The sequence below is a fragment of the Schistocerca nitens genome, chromosome 2 (assembly GCF_023898315.1).
Source record: "Schistocerca nitens isolate TAMUIC-IGC-003100 chromosome 2, iqSchNite1.1, whole genome shotgun sequence".
NCBI classification, from domain to species: domain Eukaryota; kingdom Metazoa; phylum Arthropoda; class Insecta; order Orthoptera; family Acrididae; genus Schistocerca; species Schistocerca nitens.
In genome coordinates, this window is record NC_064615.1 from 768,715,869 (window position 1) to 768,738,108 (window position 22,240).

The 22,240-nt window shown below is 39.4% G+C and overlaps 1 protein-coding gene across 1 annotated transcript in view; it reads left to right on the forward strand.

The window, feature by feature from the left end:
- The window catches only part of LOC126237009 (E3 ubiquitin-protein ligase TRIP12), a 236,317-nt gene that overhangs the window by 73,227 nt on the left and 140,850 nt on the right, over positions 1–22,240 (forward strand). Inside the window, exons 6-7 of the mRNA XM_049946736.1 lie at positions 17,922–18,142; positions 18,352–18,534. Coding sequence (XP_049802693.1) covers positions 17,922–18,142; positions 18,352–18,534 — 404 coding nt within the window. The remainder of the gene's footprint in view (positions 1–17,921; positions 18,143–18,351; positions 18,535–22,240) is intronic.

The following is a 22,240-nucleotide window of genomic DNA, read 5'->3' on the forward strand; positions in this document are numbered from 1 at the left end:
TGGTAGGATGTAAGGGACAGGTCTTGCATCTAGGTCTATTGCAGGGATATAAGCCTTGAGGCAAGAGGTTGGGAGTAGGGGTGGAATAGAGATGGACGAGGATATTGCATAGGTTTGGTGGGCGTCTGAATACGCTGTGGAAGGAGTGGGAAGGATAGTGAGTAGGGTATTCCTCATTTTGGGGCATGACAAGAGGTAGTTCGAACCAAGGTGGAAAATATGATTCAGATGCTGCAATCCTGAATGGTACTGAGTCACAAGGGGAATGCTTGTTTGTGGCCAGATGGTGGGAACTTCGGTAAGTGGCGGGTGACAGGGTAAATAACGCATGGTAGATCTGTTTAGCATGATCAAAGTTGGGAGTGGGGCAACATGTAAGGACTTTGGAAAGGATCGATACTTCTGTGGGACTACGGCTTGTGGAGAAAAAGTTCATGACAGTGTTCGGGTGTGTTTAGGTTCTGGATTGTGTTGAGTGGTAGGAGGGAGTTTCTGAGGGTTTGATAAATTTAGTAGATCAGCAAGGCATGCTTTGTCAGCTATGGGGGGAGGTTTGTAGAGGCGGTGGATGGTGGTAGGCTAAGGTAGGAGTAGTAAGTGAACAGGTTAGAGTGTTTTTTTGAGTTGGTGTCCATGCTGTGCTAGTTCCTGGAGGGCAAGAGTTTGTGTGAGTGATGAGATACAGGAATTTGGGATTGCAGAGCAGGAGAATTTTATGGAGGGAAATGAGGTATTGAAAGGAGGCAAACTGTGACTGAGACAGCTGGCCCACCCAGTTGCTGAGCGCACAGTCTAACACAACATCCTTCACTTAATGACTGCTTCATAGCCTGCTCCATCTAGATCCTTCCTACCAACACCAGATATTGTGAACTGTGCAGGTGGGAACTCTCCCTGCAATATATCCTGCATTTCAATAAGCCTCCTGTCCTCAACCTTTGTTTAGTCACTGTTCTTCAACCACCTATCCCCTCCCCTTCTCCTACTCTAGTACTACACAACCTTCTATTCCACCAGCACACCCACAGTCTCTTCACTTCTCCCTTTTTCCACTCCCGCCCCCCTCCCCCACCCACCCCTATCTAATTTTTTGACTGCACTTAGCTGCCCTACCATGTCCCCACCATGACCCTGTATGCAGCTGTTTTACTGTTCCCACCTGCCCCCCCCCCCTCCCCCCAAATCCTTCTATCCTGCCCCCACCCTGGCCTAGTCTCCCCCTCATCCTTACCGCACAGATTACGTCTCCCATCATGCGCAGTTGTCCATAGTCTGGCCTTGGTGCGGCCGCAGAGAGAGAGAGAGAGAGAGAGAGAGAGAGAGAGAGAGAGAGGGGGGGGGGGGTGCTTTAGAAGTAGTTCTTTTGGCTGAAAGCTTATTTGTTTAGCAGTCTTTCTGTTGTGCCTGTCCGCACCTCAACATCTCCACTATATTGTGAGTACTCAATCTATCATTTTCATAAGTTTGCCATTAGTTACATAATAAAGTCACACTTACAGTCTTCTCAGTTGCGTCTGGTGCGAAATAATAAGATATTTTGTGATGTGTTGGCACCTGCTGTACTTGAGAATGGTCCGTAAAGCTGAAATTGGCCAATTTTGCAAAATTAAATGAGAGAATTATATTAGAGATACAATTAGTCTCCAGTAATCAACCTAAATTATGCACTTAGTGCATGAAAACAATATAAAAATGCTGATGATATTGTTCATTATCTGTGGACTCTGGATCTGATTACCCGATAGTTAAGAGGATAATCTACAATATTTGTTCACAGTTCTCTTTAATCTTCTATTCTGTAGTCTTTGAATAAACTCTTAAGTGATTTCATAATGTGAACAAAATTTTAGTCTCCTCAACAAAAACAATGCATAATGTGTAATACTGTCTAGTTTCTATTCCCTTCTTATAACTTTTAGCCTACATTCAAGCATTGGCTAGTTACATATGGTTCAACTAATTAGAAAGGGACTATGACATTTTTGAATATTCCTTAAAAGTTTGTAGAAATATGGAAAATCTGTTTTTGTTGAATCTAGCATGAGGAAATTTAAAACTTATTTAATTTTTTTAAATCCCAGGAATATGTCCTCCTCGTGCAGAATTATGCCAAATAATTTCTCTGTCATGACATCGTTACAGTCTGAGAATGTTATGGCCTTCCTCAGCATAAAAAAAAAATAACATTGTTTGTTCATGTAAAATGTTAATGAGCCCTATAAAATGTACTGCTCTCGTGATTACTAATTACTATAGCATTGGGAAAGCAATTGTGTGCAAACTATTTGCAGATAAAATTACCATAGAAAAAAATATTACAATGTGACAAATATAAAAGACTTGAATTTCCATTGCCCATATACGGACAAGTATAGTTTCCTAGCATTTGAATGCACTGATATTTGAGATGCTTCACTGTTTCTGTCCTCATGTTGGATTATGACAACATGTTTGCCTCATATAATATCTTGCAGAAAAAGTGGTGGGACTGGTTATAATTATGTTACAAAAGTACAATAACTCAAAAGTATTCTGCTCTTTGTGACTCACTGAGAAACATCTTGGCTGACCGTGTCTCGGTATTACCACAGCTTCATTGTCATATTTCATGATTATGGAACAACAAAATTTCAACGAATGTTGTGGCTCAAAGATGTGTAATAACTACAAGGGGGTAGACTGCAGTTCAGATGAGGATAAGCATTGAATTATCGTATATCTCCAGTAATTTGATCAGTTCCCAAGAACTAAACGTGGAGGCAGCAGGTTTAGGAAATATTCACATTAAAGAGTTTAAAACTATTGATGATAGTTTTTCTAGAGAGACAGGAAATTTAAAAAATGATAATTATCACAGATGATGAATCCACTTACTTCGTCTATTAGAAATCTTAGATGGTACAATCAAGCATGTCTAATTTCTTTTGTGCAACACCTTTTATTTGCATGTAAAGCTGTTTGTGTATTTAGAATGGCTTATCAGCTTCATTGCTATTAATATCATTTTGGTGAGTGACTAGGCAATTAAGTAAAGCTGTTCAGCTTCATTGTGAACAAAACAGACAGGAAACTAACAAATTTATTGATTGTGCCCACTGTTACTTAAGTCTGCCTAGTATGTAGTTAATGGATTCAGTTGCAATTTAGTATTTTTAATAGTTATTTCAAAATTGAAAGTAGATCTTTAAGAAACCAGTGATTTATGAATACCATGAGATGATTTTGACTGAACATACACTATGTGATCAAAAGTATCCGGACACCTGTCTGAAAATGACTTAAAAGTTCGTGGTGCCCTCCATCGGTAATGCTAGATGTCAATATGGTGTTGGCCGAACCTTAGCATTGATGACAGCTTCTGCTCTCGCAGGCATATGTTCAATCAGGTGCTAGAAGGTTTATTGGGGAATGGCAGCCCATTCTGCATGGAGTGTTGCACTGAGGAGAGGCATCGACGTTCCAAAACATCCAATAGGTGTTGTATAGGATTCAGGTCAGCACTCTGTGCAGGCCAGTCCATTACAGGGATGTTATTGTCATGTAACCACTCTGCCACAGGCTGTGCATTATGAACAGGTGCTCGATCGTGTTGAAGGATACAGTCGCCATCCCCGAATTGCTCTTCAACAGTGGGAAGCAAGGAGGTGCTTAAAACATCAGTGTAGGCCTGTGCTGTGATAGTGCCATGCAAAACAACAAGGTGTGTAAGCCCCTTCCATGAATAACACAACCACACCGTAACACCACCGCCTATGAATTTTGCTGTTGGCACTACACACGCTGGCAGATGATGTTCACCGGGCATTTGCCATACCCACACCCTGCCATCAGATTGCCACATTGTGTACCGTGATTCGTCACTCCTCACAATGTTTTTCCACTGTTCAGTCATCCAACGTTTACGTTCCTTACACCAAGCGAGGCGTCGTTTGGCATTTACCGTCAAGATGTGTGCCTTATGAGCAGCCGTTTGACCATGAAATCCAAGTTTTCTCACCTCCCGCCTAACTGTCATACTACTTGCAGTGGATATTGCTGCAGTTTGGAATTCCTGTGATGGTCTGGATGCATGTCTTCATTACGACCCTCTTCAACTTTCGGCAGTCTCTTTCAACAGACGAGGTTGGCCTGTACGCTTTTGTGCTGTATCTGTTCCTTCACGTTTCCACTTCACTATCACATTGGAAACAGTGGACCTTGGGATGTTTAGTAGTGTGGAAATCTCGTGTACAGACGTATGGCACAAGTGTCACCCAACCACCTGACCACATTCGAAGTCCGTGAGTTCTGTGGAGTGCAGCATTCTGCTCTCTCATGATGTCTGATGACTATTGAGGTCGCTGATGTGGAGTACCTGGCATTAGGTGGCAGCACAGTGCACCTAATATGAAAAACGTGTGTTTTTGAGCATGTCTGGATACTTTTGACCACATAGTGTAACATGATTTAAGTTGATGTTGAGTGTCCTGCAAGGAGTGCTCAGATGATGATCATTTGTACTCAACATCTGTTTCTAAAGTTTCAGAGATTTGATTTGTTTATGTACAAGACTTAGCTCTCTTCAGCTTGTTATTTCTTGTATGTAATGTTTTTCAAGGTGATCTTCAGAAGTCCTTTAACATACATTTCATTGAAATTTTATTCCATACTCTGCTAATTTTAAACAGTTGTCAAGAAATTAAGTTAGTTACTGCTGATCACAAACATCAGGTCATTGCTTTTTACCCACTTCTGTTTGTTCAATATAAAAGCTATTTGTTCAGCAAAGGAACTTCAATAGTCAACAGGTTTTCACTGGTGTTACGGCAACAGGTGCCAAGGGAATAAGGAATTAACAAATGCTAGTCATAACAAGTTTCCTTGACTTCCATTACTCACTTTTCACTAGTATACATATTTTGAGGGGTGGGTGGTAATGTGTGCTATGTAATAAGTATTAACTTCTTTGTCGACTAGCATGCAACATGCCAGTGTATCGGCTGACTTCTTTTTATTCCACACTGTGGTGTTATAATTGATTGAAATAGATCAGACATTTGTCAGCGAAAGTTCACAGTTCTGCTACCTGTCTATTTTTGTGTGCTGCTTGCTGTATCTTCCGAAACACTGCAGTACTAGCATACCCAGTATGTTTCTGCATTTGGTCTAAAAGTCCTATATTAGTTTGTCTCGTAGGACTTGATTGGTCGTTGCACCTGTCTGAATGCAGTCCCTCATGTAGCCCATTGAGTTTAATTTAGCGATTTACACTGCTTTTGAAAAATAGATAATAGAATTATTACTTACGGAACTTTGGAAAATTATTGATAGCATTTGGACAAGAAAAGCTTTGCTGTTGCAGTTTTTCCATATAAACTGCCTTTTAATGTGTTTCTGTATTCAAAAAGTTTTCGTAGCCATGTTAAGTAAAATATTAAGAGAATTTACATCCTTTGTAGTCCTCCCCCCATAATTGGCTGATCCATTTTTGAGTGTTGACATAAAACAGACCGTCAGTCGGGGAAATCTTTAGATTTAGGTGTGGGATTTCTTTTATTAATCTGCCTGTTCTGGTGTTAAATTAATTTGTACATATAATTTCGATATGAGACAAAACACCTAAGGTGACTCCCTGGGCAAAGAAACCAGAGAGTGCTGTGACCACTCTGTTGTGTCTTGCACTTGTAACTTCATGTGCAGCAGTCCAACATTGGTATAGTTCAGACGTTTTTGAAAGAACACTGTTGTTGTTGTCTTCAATCCAGAGACTGGTTTGATGAAGCTCTCCCTGCTACTGTATGCTGTGAAAGACTCTTCATCTCCTAGTAACTATTGCAACCTACATCCAGAATGAGATTTTCACTCTGCAGTGGAATGTGCACCGATCTGAAACTTCATGGCAGATTAAAACTGTGTGCTGGAGTGAGACTTGAACTCAGGACCTTTGCCTTTCGCAGACAATGCTATATCCTTTCTTCTAGGAGTGCTAGTTCTGCAGGGTTCGCAGAAGAGCTTCTGTGAAGTTTAGAGGTAGGAGACGAGGTACTGGTACAATTCAAGCTGTGAGGATGGGTTGTGAGTCGTGCTTGGGTAGCTCAGATGGTAGAGCACTTGCCCGCAAAAGGCAAAGGCCCTGAGTTCGAGTCTTGGTCTGGCACACAGTTTTATACTGCCAGGTAGTTTCAACCTACATCCTTCTGAATCTGCTTACTGTATTCATCTCTTGGTCTGCCTCTGTGATTTTTAGTCCCCAAACTTCCCTCCAGTACTAAATTAGTGATCCCTTGATGCCTCAGAAAGTGTCCTACTAACCAATCCCTTTTTCTAGTCTGGTTGTACCACAAATTTCTCTTCCCCCCCCCCCCCCCCCCCAAGTTCCATTCAGTACCACCTCATTAGGTAAGGGATCAACCCATCTATTCACCAGCATTCTTCTACAGCACCACATTTCAAATGCTTCTATTCTCTCCTTGTGTAAACTGTTTTTGTCCACATTTCACTTCCATACATGACTACACTTCACACAAATATTTTCAGAATGGGCTTCCTGACACTTAAATATTTATTTGAAGTTCACAAATTTCTCTTCTCAGAAGTGCTTCTCTGCCATTGTCAGTCTATATCTTCTCTACTTCAACCAACATCACTTGCTTCCCAAATAGCAAAACTCATCCACTACTTTAAGTGTCTCATTTCCTAAACTAATTCCCGTGGTATAACCTGATTTAATTGGATTACATTACATTATCCTCATTTCGCTCCTTTTAAGTCACTGTCTGTTCTGTTCAACTGCACATCGAAGCCCTTTTCTGTCTCTGACAGAATTAAAATGTCATTGGCAAATCTCAAAGTTTTTATTTCTTCTCCCTGAACTGCCTACTCCAAATTTTTCTTTTGTTTCGTTTACAGCTTGCTCAATATACAGATTGAATAACATTGGGAATGGGCTACAACCTTGTCTCACTCCCTTCTCAACCATTGCTTTACTTTCGTGCTCCTTGGCTCTTATAACAGCTATCCGGTTTCTGGAAAATTGTAAATAGCCTATTGTTCCCTGCTGCCTTTGGAATTTTAAGGAGAACATTCCAGTCAATGTTGTAGAAATCTTACTGCAAGTCTACAAATGCGTTAAATGCAAGTTTGCCTTTCCTTAACCTATCTTCTATGACAAGTCGTAGGATCAGAATTGCCTCGCGTGTTCCTACATTTCTCCGGAATCCAAAGTGATCTTCCCTGAGGTCACCTTCTACCAGGTTTTCCATTCTTCTGTAAAGGATGTATGTTAGTATTTTGCCACCATTACTTATTAGACTGGTAGTTCGGTAATTTGCACATCTGTCAGCACCTGAAAATGGAATTATGTTGTTGTTGTTGTTGTGGTCTTCAGTCCTGAGACTGGTTTGATGCAGCTCTCCATGCTAATCTATCCTGTGCAAGCTTCATCTTCCAGTACCTACTACAGCTAAGTCCTTCTGAATCCGTTTAGTGTATTCATCTGGAAAGGAGAGGAGCAGAGAAGGGAAAAGATGGGCAGGTACATTGGCAGAGGGTAGCACACAATGAGGGTTAGGGGTTGTGAATAGGTAGGTGACAGGACAGAGGGGGTAGAAACTGTAGGAGTGTTTGGAGACAGTAAGTTTGAGGCCGGATAGTTTGAGCAACAGAGAATATGTTGTAAGAATAAGTCCTATTGGTGCAGGCTGAACGGTCACTGCCAAACTGTGGCCAAGATCAAAGAAGACCACCCTGTGGCATAACATGCAGCTGAACATAACATGGTTGATTTCCATGGCTGCTTCACAACCCGAGCCATCTGGATCCTCTTCTCCACCATCAGTTTTTCTGAACTTGCAGATGGGAATTATCCAAACAACACATTCTCCGCTCCCAAAACTATCCCGGCCTTAACCTACGGTAACCTACTGCCCCACATCCTTCACCCAACAGTTTCTACCCCCATTCCCTCCTCCTATCACCTCCTCTCTATTCATGACCCATTACGCTCAGTGTGTGCTGCCCTCTGCCAATACACTTGGCTGTCTTTCCACATTTCCCTGGTCCTCTCCTTTTCCACATCCTGTCGTGTTCCTCTCCCCCCCCCCCCCCCCTCCCCTCTCTCTTCCCACAGCCTCCAGATGCTGTGCGTGGTGGCAGTCTTGTCACACCTCCATCCAGTCCCAGCACGCTCTGCCAGATAGCGCTCTTCGCTTTCCCAACCTGTATTCTGCTATCCCTGCCTCTTACCTGCCCCCTCTAGACTGCTGCTTTTGTTCAAACTGACAGTTGCATTCCAGTCCGAGCTGCCAGAGATGGCGGTCATATGTGCGTGGGGTGTGCTTGAATGTGTGAATGAAATTCTGTGCATTTCTTTTTCTGAAGGAGGCTGTGGCTGAAAGCTAAATGTGTAACAATCTTCTTGCTGTGTGTGACTGTGCAGCTCTACATGTCATCTTTATGGTGAGCAGCAATCTATCCTTTTTCTTATTCCGTTTATGTTTGAGTAGTTTAATAAATTGAACTGCCTTACCCAGTCCGTGGCTGATTATCAGTGTTATGGAAGCTACTGAAGACAACCAAAAAGATTTTTCCATTTAGAGTATCAACTGTGATGATAACAACAGGTAGCTTAGTGATTTCACTCTTACATATAATATTTTGATGACTGATATTGACATAAAAATTTTATTCGTGATGATGGAATCTTCACCTGAAAATAGATCTGACTGTATAGTTATGTATTGGTTTAGAATAACTCTAAATGGTGGCTGGAGAGACCATGTAAGTTCCCTCTTGATTGGCATTGTGCTTGGGAAAGAAGGACCTGCTGTAATTGGCATTGTTTTCTAAATGTCAAATCTGTAACATCTAAATACTCCATGTCTCATCCATACTTGACAAATTGCTGTGAACTGTGTGGCAAAGGCTACTTCCATTTGTACCATGTAACATTTATTTTATTTTATTTTTTATTTTATTTTATTTTGCATCCTATTCATGTATGGAGAATTACTGCTTATATGCATCTATGCAGACTTTGATTAGTTAAATAGTTTTCTGTGCACTCCCTATGAGAGCAATACATAGAGGGAAGTAGTTTATTCGTAGATTCCTTATTAAATACGGGTTCTCAAAACTCTGTTTCCACAGGATAGTTGACATCTGTCTCAAAGCATCTGGCATGTAGAGTTTTTTAGTTTCTCATAATGGTCTCCCTTGGTCAAACAATCCTGTGTACATTATGTTTGTTGTCCCCTGTTAATCTTCTCCCGATTCCAATGTACGTGATCAATTATTCTATAATGGGTTACGTGAGAGTTTCATAAGCAGTCTCCCATGCAGACTGATTGCATATTTGAAGTATCCTACCTACAAACTGAAGTCTACCACCCACTTTACTAACATTGATCCTGTGTGCTTTATCCATTTTATGAACTCGCTAATTGTTATGCCCAGATATTTGTGCGAGACAACTGATTCCAATTGTGATTTCATTGATACAACAGTCGTAGAAAATTACGTATTTATTTTGAGTGAAGTGCATAATTTTACATTTTTGAACATTTAAAGTAAGTTCACAATCTTTGCATCAATTTGAAATCTTAAGATCTTGTGGACTAGGTCTTAAAATTTTTTTTGAGTTTCAAGAACAGTATAAAATGTTTCTGGGAGATAATTTTCCTCTGATTACAGAACTGAGTTCAGAATTTCTGTATGGCCTCAGTTTCCATGTGTTAATGGTTTTTGTAAAAAGTGAGTGATAATAAAGATTTCCAAATGAAAACAGCAAAAACACACAAAAGAATCAAATAAAAAGTAAAGAATCATACAAAAAATATTTTCTTCAGATTTCCTGTGGTAGTTTACCTCAGGAATGTTACTTCATAAGGACCAACAATAGTCCAGCAACATTACAGTATTCTGTTTGCATTGCTTACAGCTTTCCATTTGGAGAAATGTCCTGAAGAAACTGTTCTCCATATTCATCACTAACAGTGTCAGTATTTTGGAAGAAATGTTAATGGCCACTAAAGAAATGTAGGGCAAGGGGCATGTTACTTCTCAGTAGGTGGTATATCTCAGTTGTTCTTGACTGTATCAGAGTAGTGCTCCACCTTATGTTAGCCTAACAGTTTCTCACAGACACTTTTGAATGGGAGCCATTCCATCACTCAACAAGTCAAAGAAATTTGCAGCATTAATAAACTAATTTGTGGTCCTATTCCTTTCTTTATTTTTGTCACTGATGTGGGAAACTTCTCACAAAAGTACACAAATTTATGTGACTCTTGTCCATGGCTATCACAAGTTCTTTTTAGGAGAACCAGTTTAATATGCAGTGCAGGTGGTAATAAGAGAAGTGCTCACCACCATCTTCTGTTCTGGAAGTAGATCATTATGAGCAGGCTGTTTCTCCTGTATCATCTCTGCTGTCCCTGTTGCATAGAAAGCAGTGTGTTTCTCATGCTGTATAAGTGTAAGTAGCAGTTTAAATTCTTATATGTTTCCTTCCGATTAACTATTTCAGCAATTGGAACAGAAGAAAATTTGTTCCCATTTAGAAGTACAACTTTCAGATTAACTTTGCTAGAATCTGTGAAAGAGTACCCCTTATTTACACTGAAATCATGACCAAGAGACTTTATAATGGACCAGAGAAATATTCAGCAAAAAATCATAGCTATCAGGATAAACACATCTTTAATCACTGAGAAGATTTCAATCCTTTTAATAATGAACCTTAAAGCTTAATCTGTTGCTTCAGCAAATTTAAATCATGGGCAGGATAGTTGAGATCATGGCTCATTTAATTTGAAAGTGACATTAAAATGTTGGTTCAGCGTTTATCTCATTTGTTGTCCTCTGCGTGTTTGTCACTTTATGCAACTTTATTACTGTAATGTTTTAAAGAGCACTGATATTGGCAGTTCTTCACTGTGACATACAGGTCTTATTGCACAGTTTTTGAGCTGATTTCATCTGTTTTTATTACACAAAAATGAGTCAATTGCATGGTCTGTTGGTTCCCTTCAATTAATGGGAACAACAAAGGATATGTATTGTGGTCCTTGTAACTGGCCTGTCACAAGTGTAGCACATGACAAACAGCATATGTTGGTGGCACACACTGATACCTTTTGGTACATATTCATTTTCTTTTATCTAGAAAAGTGGACTACTTTTCTGAAAGGAGAAATGATTTTAATTGTTTTGAGGTAAGATAACTTACAGATGTGTAGAGGAATAGTAGTGTTTCATGACAGGATGCAGTGTGTGATATGTGAACAAGTCATATTTATTATTGCATCCTATCACCCATTAAATTTGTGATCTTCAGACCACCATGGTGAACAGGATCCTTAAGGGCTTTTGCGCTTGTTCACTATTATAATATTTGTATCTCTGAGGATCTTCCATTGTGATCGGACCTTAGTTTTGGATTAATGCTAGGATCCGTGAGTTTACATTGGTTCAGGGTGAGGGTAAAAAGCTTGTAGAAAGTTTATATACAAATTGAAGAAATTTATGAATGTTGTTACTATTCCCATAACAGAAATTTTTTGAAGTAATCAGTCATTTCAAGTAAAGCCGTTATCAGTCTGAAAGCTAATTAGAACAGCGTAGTTCTTTTTAAGACACTTGGAATAATGTTTAGTGAGATGGCAAAATAAACATTAAATTTTTAAATTATAAACACAGTTGCTGATGTCTCATGACAGATGTCTGCAATAACGAGTTTTCATCTATTACTCGTTTTCTTCTGTACAGTGATTGATAAAAATAAAATACAATACTCATTAATGGAAATTGTGGTTGTGTGGCTATATTTACATAAAGGTGGAGTGTTACAGGTTTTATTTAACTGAAATACACACATTCATTATGATACTCAACATGACTTAACATACTTGCACATATAACCAGTAAAGTACAGTTGAGCTGAATTTTTAGTGTGTGTTTTTACCATTGTATTAGATCCAAGATCAACTGCTGAGAAGCCACAATAATATACACATTCTTTATACGCTTATCCAGTGCTCTGTAAGCGATTTCTCTTCTCATACTGTAATTTGTCATCTATCCAAGAGTTTTCCATTCAGGTAAATGATTTAGAAATGCAGTGATATGTAATGTCTAGAATAATAGCCAGAGGTATTAGATATGTGATATCTCATTTACTGTTGGAACTGCCTGAAAATTCAGTCTATTCGATTGTGAAATGACAACCAGTTTGGTCATTTTGATACCACAGCAGTCCAGTATTGAACTCATTGACTATATTCAGGCACTGTACACACCATGAAATTTCTGATCTACAGAATAATATGGGACACTAGCCTCTTCTATGGCTTCCTTCAGATTAACTATTGTAATGGTTGAAATCAGTGACAACTTGGTCTTACACATTCCACGTTGCATGATGCAGATATGGGTAAGTTGTTTTCAATGAAGTGACTGTTGCCTGAACACAATATTCATCTAGGCTTCTTACAGAATTTGTAGAAGTTTCAAAGGACAATACAATTCCACATTGTGTCCTCACAGAACATAGTGTGTTGTTACAGTATCAGTTCTGATCTTCTCTTGGTTTTCAAAACATTACAGGTGAATTTGTTACTGCTATAGGCAGATGGTTAACAACTTAGACATTCAGAAGGTGTAGGTTTGAAGTTCCTTCCTCATGAAAATCTTAGCAAAAGGACCAGCAACAACAGGTGTCTCATAACTGTGAAGCAGATAATATGGATGCTGATATTTGTTTACCCTTTGTAAATTGTCGTGGAGGTGGAACTACATTGTGTTCTAACATGATGTCGATGAAGTGACAATTGCCTAGTTACCTGAAGAGGGTCGCATGATACAAAGGCACACATTTTTTAATTCTCGATGATTTATTTGCCACAAGTTCGTCTCCCTTGGACACACTGTTAAAGTCCTCAAATGTCTGCTTACAATAATTCTTCATGTCAGACCTGAAATATAAGTCAGAAAAATGCACAATAATATGCTGCCCTAAAGTAGCATTTTTGGCTGTCGGATTTTTACCAAAGGAGGATAACAATTCTCATTTCTGAGCCCTCCCCACTGTCCCTCCTCATATTCACCTGAACGTAACTGTTGAATTTCAAAATGGAAGAGCACACGTTCATTGTTTCACACCCTCTCAGATCTGTCAGTGTTGGATACACTACAATCTCTCCTAAGTTTTTAGCATTTGACACAGTACAATTTCACTTTTGCCTTTGCGTCCACACCACTTGCACAAAAATTCTTTGAAATGTCAATTCATGAAATAAAAGTATATATACTGTTACCATTTTCTCATGTGTAACAAACCAAAGCGGTAACCTGTGAGAACTACTGTGTGTGTGCACCCATCATTGAGATTACTTTTGTTCTCCACCTTTGCTCTTAAAAGTCCAAACTAGGACTGTTTTTCAGTAAGGAGACTGTGATGCTCTTTATTAGTTTGATGCATCCTTGGGCCCTTGCACATTTGATTGATTAGCTACTCAGGACGACTGCGCTTGCTGGATCCCTGATTAGCATATTCTCACAAGCGTTGTCTTTGGGTTGACATTACAATTTTCCTAGATGTGTTCATTCGTAGCATAAATGGAAAATTTAAGCTGTTGCGACACTGGTAGGTAGATGATTTTCTTGATGGAATTCCAGCTTGGGATCTAGTGGGCAACCCACCTGAGGTTTAGAAATGTTAGTTAAGCTGCCCATTGTGAAGCCTGGGAACTTCTTAAGTAATACGTTAACAGTATTGGGAATGTTGAAAAAGTGTCTCAGTAGTGGCAGGTCTTGACAGCATATTGGGCGTGGCCTCTTGGCACAGCATATACCATTTCCTTAAGAGTGCCAGTGACAAAATCCTCTGCGAACAGTTGCGAGAGAACTCCAGTCAGTTAGGGATGTTGGTGATATCTGAGACAATTGGTTTTTGGTTGCACCTGTTGTTTTCATCTCCCATTTAACCTTACTGTTAAAACTGCTCAAAATGACCTGTTTTTGAAACAATCAATTTTCAGTTTTTTATTGCTATTGCGTTCAGTAATAAACAGACTCAATATTGAAAAATTCTGAAGAAGGTAGGGGAGTAAGAGTTAATGATAGATATAGGGTTGAAGCTTTGCCAAAAATTGGCCTCGCTGTCCCCAGCGAAGAGAGTAAAGGTGTAGGGGACATGCGTGGCAACAGTGAGATTGAAGGGTCACAAGTTGATGGCTTCCCTGCATCGTCACTTTTGGATGGTATGAAATATTATCCTGAAGCAACTGCGAAATTAAGGATTCAGTTATTATCCTGAGTTTAAGACATGTCACTAAAGTCAAACTTACTTTTTTTCCAAGGAACGTTGTGGTAATTTTCTCCCTGTATGAAGTTGCAAGTTTGTTGTGTCTCCTCCTGTTTTTAATCGTTTAAGCAAATTGAGCATTCTACTTTGTAAAATACTTCCAAACTAGGGATGGTGCCATTTTGCAATACACCTGTTGTCTAAGGACGACGACAAAAAACTGCCCAACCAAATGGGGGCAAGTGTCGCACACTGCATGTACACATGTACTCTCTAATAGGCCACACCACAGGACAGGCACATTATTGTCTCTGCAAACCTACTCGTACATCATGTTTGTTGATAGTTTCTAATCGTAGGCATTATTATTAAAATAGTACTGATCACTTTTGCCAATTTAATCGGGTTAGTTTTTCCCATCCTTAGTATCAGCACCAAACCGTTTTCTACAATGTTCTTGGCTGTATTTATATGTATCTCAGAATTAGCTGATCAGTCTTTAAGATAGTCTGTGCAAATGTGAACCTGGTTATGGTATTTAAAAACTGCAATTTTTATTCAGCAGTGTGCTGCCAAAATGCATTTTACAATTTTGAAACTGCAGTATGATGAAGACTATCGACAATTGCATTCTTTGTGTGTAAAAATTTGCACAAATGTTTCTTTACTAATTTTGGGAATATCTGAACATAACAAAGTGAAATTTTGGTATCCTGTTGTGGAAAAAAAAAAAAATGTTCATAATGAATGTCTCATGTAGTGCATTAGAAGCAGTCATTCTGAGACAAGAATCCAAAGCTACCTAACTATTAGGGAAATTAAACAATGGAAAGTCCATGTTGGGATATCCCTCCGGGCCCCATAGCCCTCTGACACTGCACAAGGTAGCCTTGTTTGTCTGTACACGCCATCAGGCAGCATTGTTTCCTCTTCCCCCACCCACACACTGCTATCCCTGCCCCCTTCCATGTTTTGCTATAGATTGTTGCTCCCATTCAATGTGTTTAAGTCTGGCCTAAGCACCCAGGACGTGTGTGAGGTGTGCTTGGTTGTGTGAACGCATGTATTTTTCTTTTCTGACGAAGGCTGTGGCCGAAAGCTTATGTTGAACAGTCTTATTGTTCTGCCTGTCAGTAACGAGTCATCTTCATGGTGAGTAGCAATCTGTCTTTTCCATACTTGTAAATATCAGGGAAACATTTTCTGGGGCAAAATTTACCGCCGATAAGCAGTCCACTTCTGAAAGATAAATTTTGCAACTCTCACAAATAAACTATTAGAGAATAAAGACGTAATAGTAGAGCCCTCTATGACAATTATTTCGGGAAATAATTCTGCCTGTGATTTGAATATTTTTCATTACAAAAAAATATCTTGATGATGTTGGATGCACCTTGTGGTGCAATGGATATTACATCAGAATTCTTAAAAATTATGTGCCTGATACCATCCCGACTATTGAATTAGTCGTGGCAGCTGCAAGAGATGCAGTTTTAACGATCCATTGAAAAATACCATTTCAAAAATAGCATCTTTTTGTATCCTCTTAACAAAATTTCAGAAACCTTGGCTTTGGAGGATCTCCTAAAGACAAAACAAAGCACATTGTCAACTAAAAATTTGTGCAATTGCCTGTAAGTTTGTAGGTGTGTACCATTAGGCCACTTGGATTAAAATAGTCCAACTATTTTTGGTAGGTAGGTTCTTTGTGATAGTAATACTCATTATCGATTACCATGATCCTGCTTTAACCATGAACATTCTGTGAAGCGAGCTTCTCTTTGGCATGTGGCATGGCTAACAATGTGTGAAAGTCTCAATAGAAGACTTATAAACTCCATAATATCTTTGGGAAAGATCCTTAGTAGATGAATTGTTTTGTGAAGCTTCTTATGAAATAAATGGTTACTAACATAAGAACTACCTGGTCTGCAAATCTGAAATGTTTTGTGTTTTGGACAACTGGCTCAGAGCTATCGCAGGACCTAACTTGTCCACAGGTCTCCACTGCCAGGGCAACCAGCTTTATCATATGAGGAAATCAGTATTTCCCTAGATCAGACATTTGTTAGTAGTTACTCATTACACAAATTTTAACCATAAAAGGCTTATAAATTATTGATTTCGAAATCTGTAAGTAGCAAAAAAGCGAAACAGTAGTTCAGGACATTGTCCGTTTCCTCACTCTCCTTGCATCTTATCCCTCGTAAATGGAGAAATGTCTGTGGATGAGTTAAGAATGACTTTTCTTTCTTCAGGTTATTTCAGGCTATTAATTGTGCTGCTTTTAATAAGACTATGCTGTAAGACAATGCAAAACGTTTGTGCATATGAAGCTGAGGCAAGAAAAAATTCACATAATTAAATCTCATACGAAGTGATAGTCCACACAACTTACATTGCAGAAGGCATAATCTGCAGTGATTATGTGGAAAGTTTTTGAGGGCTTTGAGATGATGATATTCTGATTCTGACAACCGCAGTTCTGCTACCATAATGTACAAAAAAGAAAAAGAAAAAGAAAAAAAAACACTGGAGCTAGTTGTTGCCAATGTTCTCCATACCTGTGACTACATAGTCTTTTGGTCAAACTATGGTGAACAAGCATTTGCACAAGTCAGCTGTGTTCTTGGTTGTGGTTGACGATCGCGACCTGTAGCGTCATACAGCCTAACAATGTTGTCAAATAACCTTGATCAGGAATTTTGAGAACTGAAGGAGAGTGTCTCCATGTTTCATTTATTCATGATCCTCCACTGATAGTCTCTACAGCAAGACAGCTTCCTAGCAAATTAAATTTATTTTTCTTGTTGTAAACTCTTGGAGTGTAAGGCTGATTAGTCTACTTATTTGACAAGTTATTAAGCCTAGAGTTTTTGGATTTGTGTGAGCCTTATTTTCTGCCATCTTGGATCTGTAAGGACCTTTTTGTGGCTCTGACAGAAACTTCAACAGATTGAAATGGTAATTGCTAGTAGTCTTGCACTGCATCTTGAAGTTCATAAATGCCTTTCACAATCACCACATGTTTACCATCAACTGTCACAGGTCATATTTTGAGGCCAGCTTAGTTTGGGTGTATTTTCATCCACCTTGTGTATTAATTTAACAGCTCAATATAAAATATCTTTCAACACATAAGAGGGAGTGGAATGAGATTTTCACTCTGCAGCGGAGTGTGTGCTGATATGAAGCTTCATGGCAGATTAAAACTGTGTGCCCGAGTTCGAGTCTCGGTTGGGCACACAGTTTTAATCTGCCAGGAAGTTTCATAAGAGGGAGTGTTCGGAAGAGCAGTTGGTAGTACATTGAACTAAATTAAATGCACCATTAAACACAATCTACCTACAGTGTGGCCCAAGATATTTGAACTGTTGTAATACATGTTCTTCACGTGTTAAATATTTTGAATCAGATCATCCACCTTTATCATGTGAACACCCTAGCAAAAAATTCAAGTTGAATTCAGGTAAACAGTGTAACAATTGTTTATTGAAGAAAGTGTCACAGTAGGATAATCTGTTAGAATTTATAGTGGTTGGGCAACTAATTGATTTCATATGTCTGCTGCCACACAAAAGAATTTTTTCTGTTATAAGTTGAGATGACGCAGGACTGTGACTTGTGGCAGTGTTTGCAGCCGCCGCTCGTCCCGGGCTGGAAAAGCCTCCTTGCCTGGGGCCACTGCTGCTGCCGCTGCGGCGACAGCGACAGCGACGGCTGCAACATCATCAACTGCTTCAGGAGCTGCCATGTCCTCTGGTACCCAGGAAACAACGGGATCAGAATCTCATCCAACAAACAGTGTTCCAGGGGGCAATCAAGTTCCTGTTGAAGAGCCTGCAAGTGCTGCCTCTGCAGGTGAGTGCAAATTAAAATTATGAAGTAAACCAAGTATGTTGTTACTGTTCTGTGTAAGTAGTTAATGTTTGATGTTTCAGTGTAATGTGACTTGGTTGTCAAATTATTCAAACCTCATAGGTGTCATTATTTTTTCTCACATAGTTTTTAGAAACAAATAAAGGCAACTTTACAATGTGTATAACAAATTGTTATGTATTATTTGACAGTTCCATCAGCATCTGGTATTCCTTCAGGAATGCCGTCAAGTGCTCCAGACAGTGAGAGTGATGATAGTGAAGTAGGACGTTTGCAGGCACTTTTGGAAGCGAGAGGACTGCCACCTCATTTATTTGGTGCATTAGGACCTCGAATGCAAACCCTTCTGCATCGTAGTATGGGTGCCAGCTCGTGTAAGGCATCTTTCTTGCTATATTTGTGTCTCAGTCCTGACTCTGTGTGTGTGTGTGTGTGTGTGTGTGTGTGTGTGTGTGTGTGTGTGTGTGTGTCATTGCAAGTAATACAGGGTGATTCAAAAAGAATACCACAACTTTAAAAATGTGTATTTAATGAAAGAAACAATATAACCTTCTGTTATACATCATTACAAAGAGTATTTAAAAAGGTTTTTTTTTCACTCAAAAACAAGTTCAGAGATGTTCAATATGGCCCCCTCCAGACACTCGAGCAATATCAACCCGATACTCCAACTCGTTCCACACTCTCTGTAGCATATCAGGCGTAACAGTTTGGATAGCTGCTGTTATTTCTCGTTTCAAATCATCAATGGTGGCTGGGAGAGGTGGCCGAAACACCATATCCTTAACATACCCTCATAAGAAAAAATCGCAGGGGGTAAGATCAGGGCTTCTTGGAGGCCAGTGATGAAGTGCTCTGTCACGGCTGCCTGGCGGCCGATCCATCGCCTCGGGTAGTTGACGTTCAGGTAGTTACGGACAGATAAGTGCCAATGTGGTGGCGCTCCATCCTGCTGAAATATGAATTATTGTGCTTCTTGTTCGAGCTGAGGGAACAGCCAATTCTCTAACATCTCCAGATACTGTAGTCCAGTTACAGTAGCACCTTCGAAGAAAACGGGACCAAAAACTTTTTTTCCCTTTGCACGAACACCCATTCTCTGTAAACTGTTTATACCAACGTTTAATACACCACCTATCAGGAGGTTTAACACCATACTTCGTTCGAAATGCACACTGAACAACTGTCGTCGATTCACTTCTGCCGTACTCGATAACACAAAAAGCTTTCTGTTGAGCGGTCGCCATCTTAGCATCAACTGACGCTGACGCCTAGTCAACAGCGCCTCAAGCGAACAAATGTACAACTAAATGAAACTTTATAGCTCCCTTAATTCGCCGACAGATAGTGCTTAGCTCTGCCTTTTGTCGTTGCAGAGTTTTAAATTCCTAAAGTTGTGGTATTCTTTTTGAATCACCCTGTATATTAAAATTTTTTTAATAATTTAGTTAGAAGTTTCCTATGTGAGTATTGAAGGATAAAAGATCTGTTACGGCTGAGATGCGTACTCGGAAATAAATATTGAGAGTCTATCCCTGCACCTTACATTGTGCTTACTTATCTTCCAAAGCAGTAAATTCAGTGACAAAGAAATAAATTTGGTAATTATTTCTAAGTATGCTTAATTGCTGTGTAATATTTTTCAAATGTGAATGTTCAACTGCTGAAATATAAGCTTTCATTTTGAAAAGCTGAAAGTCATTAATTTTATATATGTTTACAAGCATGTAATTTTCAGTTTGTGGGTAGATTACTTTGTTAAAGTTATTCTGATGATTTTTGTGTTTGGTCATTTTTGATATACAAGAAGACCAGGAACTTCTTGTTCTGTGTGGAAAAAAGTTAAGGCTTTCTTGTCATAACATTATTTGATAGCTTCATTATCTTAATTCTCATGAATGCATGTTCTAATATTTTTCAATTTCAGAATTTAAATTGTAAATTTGTGAGAGTGCTGAATTTTGGGGTGAATGAAACTTGGGTGAAAAGAGATTAGGATAAACAGACTCTGTGTGTTTCATATGCATTACTTTGTTCAATTCTTCAGCATTTTAATCAGTCTGTCTTCTCTCTCATTATTTGTTGACTTTCTCATGCTGCGTCAGTCCTCTTTCATTTATTGTGTTTAGTTGCATTTTTGTTCTGCTGGGTGTATGTTTTTCTTAACTTGTATCACACTTCTGGAGTATATGAATTTCCTCTTGACTTGAATTTAATTGTTCTGTCACAGTTCTGACAAATGGTTTTCTCATTATCAAAATGATGTTCTCACACCCAGAAAATTTGATTTGTGTTATGGGATAAAAGAGAGAAAAGCTTATAACTAGAGAAGTATATGCATCTGTCAGTAAAGAACATACAAAATGTAAATCTCATAAATTATTTGCTGCACCAAAACTAAATTTTCAAAATTTAGACTAAGTTTGTTGTTCAGATGGAGAACATAAAATCAAAACTTAATACAGCAATATGTAAGACACTAAAATATCTCAGTATAGCATAGGAAAAACGACAGAAAGCAACAGAGGAAAATGTTGGCAAATGGAAACAAAGCAAGTACCAGGGAAAATGACACAATTTATACAAATCTTGCCAGAAGATTGAGACAGTGAAACCACAGACAGGACAGTAATGTGTATTTCAGTGAGTGTAATTTTTCAAAATATAATGTAATCATATAGACAAAAAATATTTGCACCAAGCAACAGCAGGAGAAACACATACATACCATTATTTAAATTTGCTAGCTTTCAGAGCCATTGGCTCCTTCTGGCAGGAGAGTTGAAGGGGAAGGAAGAAGGGTGCAGGAAAAGGACTGATGAGGTTTTGCGAAATGGGGAGAGTTCGGTAAAGTTGCCCACATCTGTGGGTCAGGGGAACTTAACTGAATGGGATAAGAAGGAAAGATTGATTGATTGGGGACTGCATCAGACGAGATTTGAAAACCCGGGAGCTTGAAAGGTGAAAGATAGGGTAATATGCAAGACGGAGATTACTGACTAAAGATTGTGCTTGAGTCAGTAAGAATGGAAAGCTGAGTGCATCGTATGTGACAGAGATGGGAGAGGGGAGAAGGGGTAGGGAAAAAAAGACAGGTAAGAAAATAAAAGATATAGAAAACTAAAGGGAGTGACGAAAGGATTAGTTACTGTGAAGAAACACTAATACAAAAGAAATTAACATAAATTAAGGCCAGGTGGGGGTGGCGAGAACCAAGGACATATGGTAATGCCAGTTCCCACCTACAGATTTCTGAAAAACTGATGTCTGGGAGGAGAATCCCCATGGTGCTTGTGGCGAAATGAATGCTGAGGTAACGAGTGTTACGTAAGGTATGCTGTACAACAGGATATTGTGTGTTCCGGTATACACAATCTGCCTATGGCCATTCATCCTGATGGGAACTTGGTAGCAGTAACACTGATGGTGTGAAAGACCAAACAGCGTTCACATAGCAGCTGCTATACAGCATGTGTCACACCACAGGTGGCTTTTCCTTTGTTTGTATGTGTGTTATCAGTTACAGAGCTGGTACAGGAGATGCAAAGAGAGTGCATAGGGCTAGTCTTACTGTGGTGATAGTCAGAGGTAGGAGCCATAGGGTAGAGAAATGGGTAAAGAAGGAGCTCAGAGTCTGGCAATGATATTGTGGACGTTGGGTGACGAAAAGCTATTTGAGGTGTGGTGGGAAAAATGACAGACAGAATGGTCCGCGTTGAAGTAGCCAATTAATACATTCAAGATCAGAATAATACTGAGAAAAGGGGTGTACTCCTCAGTTGTTTGTTGGGAGGATCAGCAGTGCCAGGATTGGCTGTGCTGAGACAGAAAATCTGTTTTTTAACTAAGCTGGAGGGGTAATTACATCCACTGGAGGCTGAGGTGAGACTGGTGGTTATTGTTGCAAAGTGTCTCCAACTGAACAACTGTATCTGTGAAATCTGTGCCCACCCCAGTCCCACCACGCACCTTCCTTGCCAAAAACTGATGCCATCTCCCTCTTCACCGACATCTCCCATGTACGTAGTCTGCTGCTGAACATGAACATTTCCTCACTCGGTGCCCATCTGGTTCCAAACC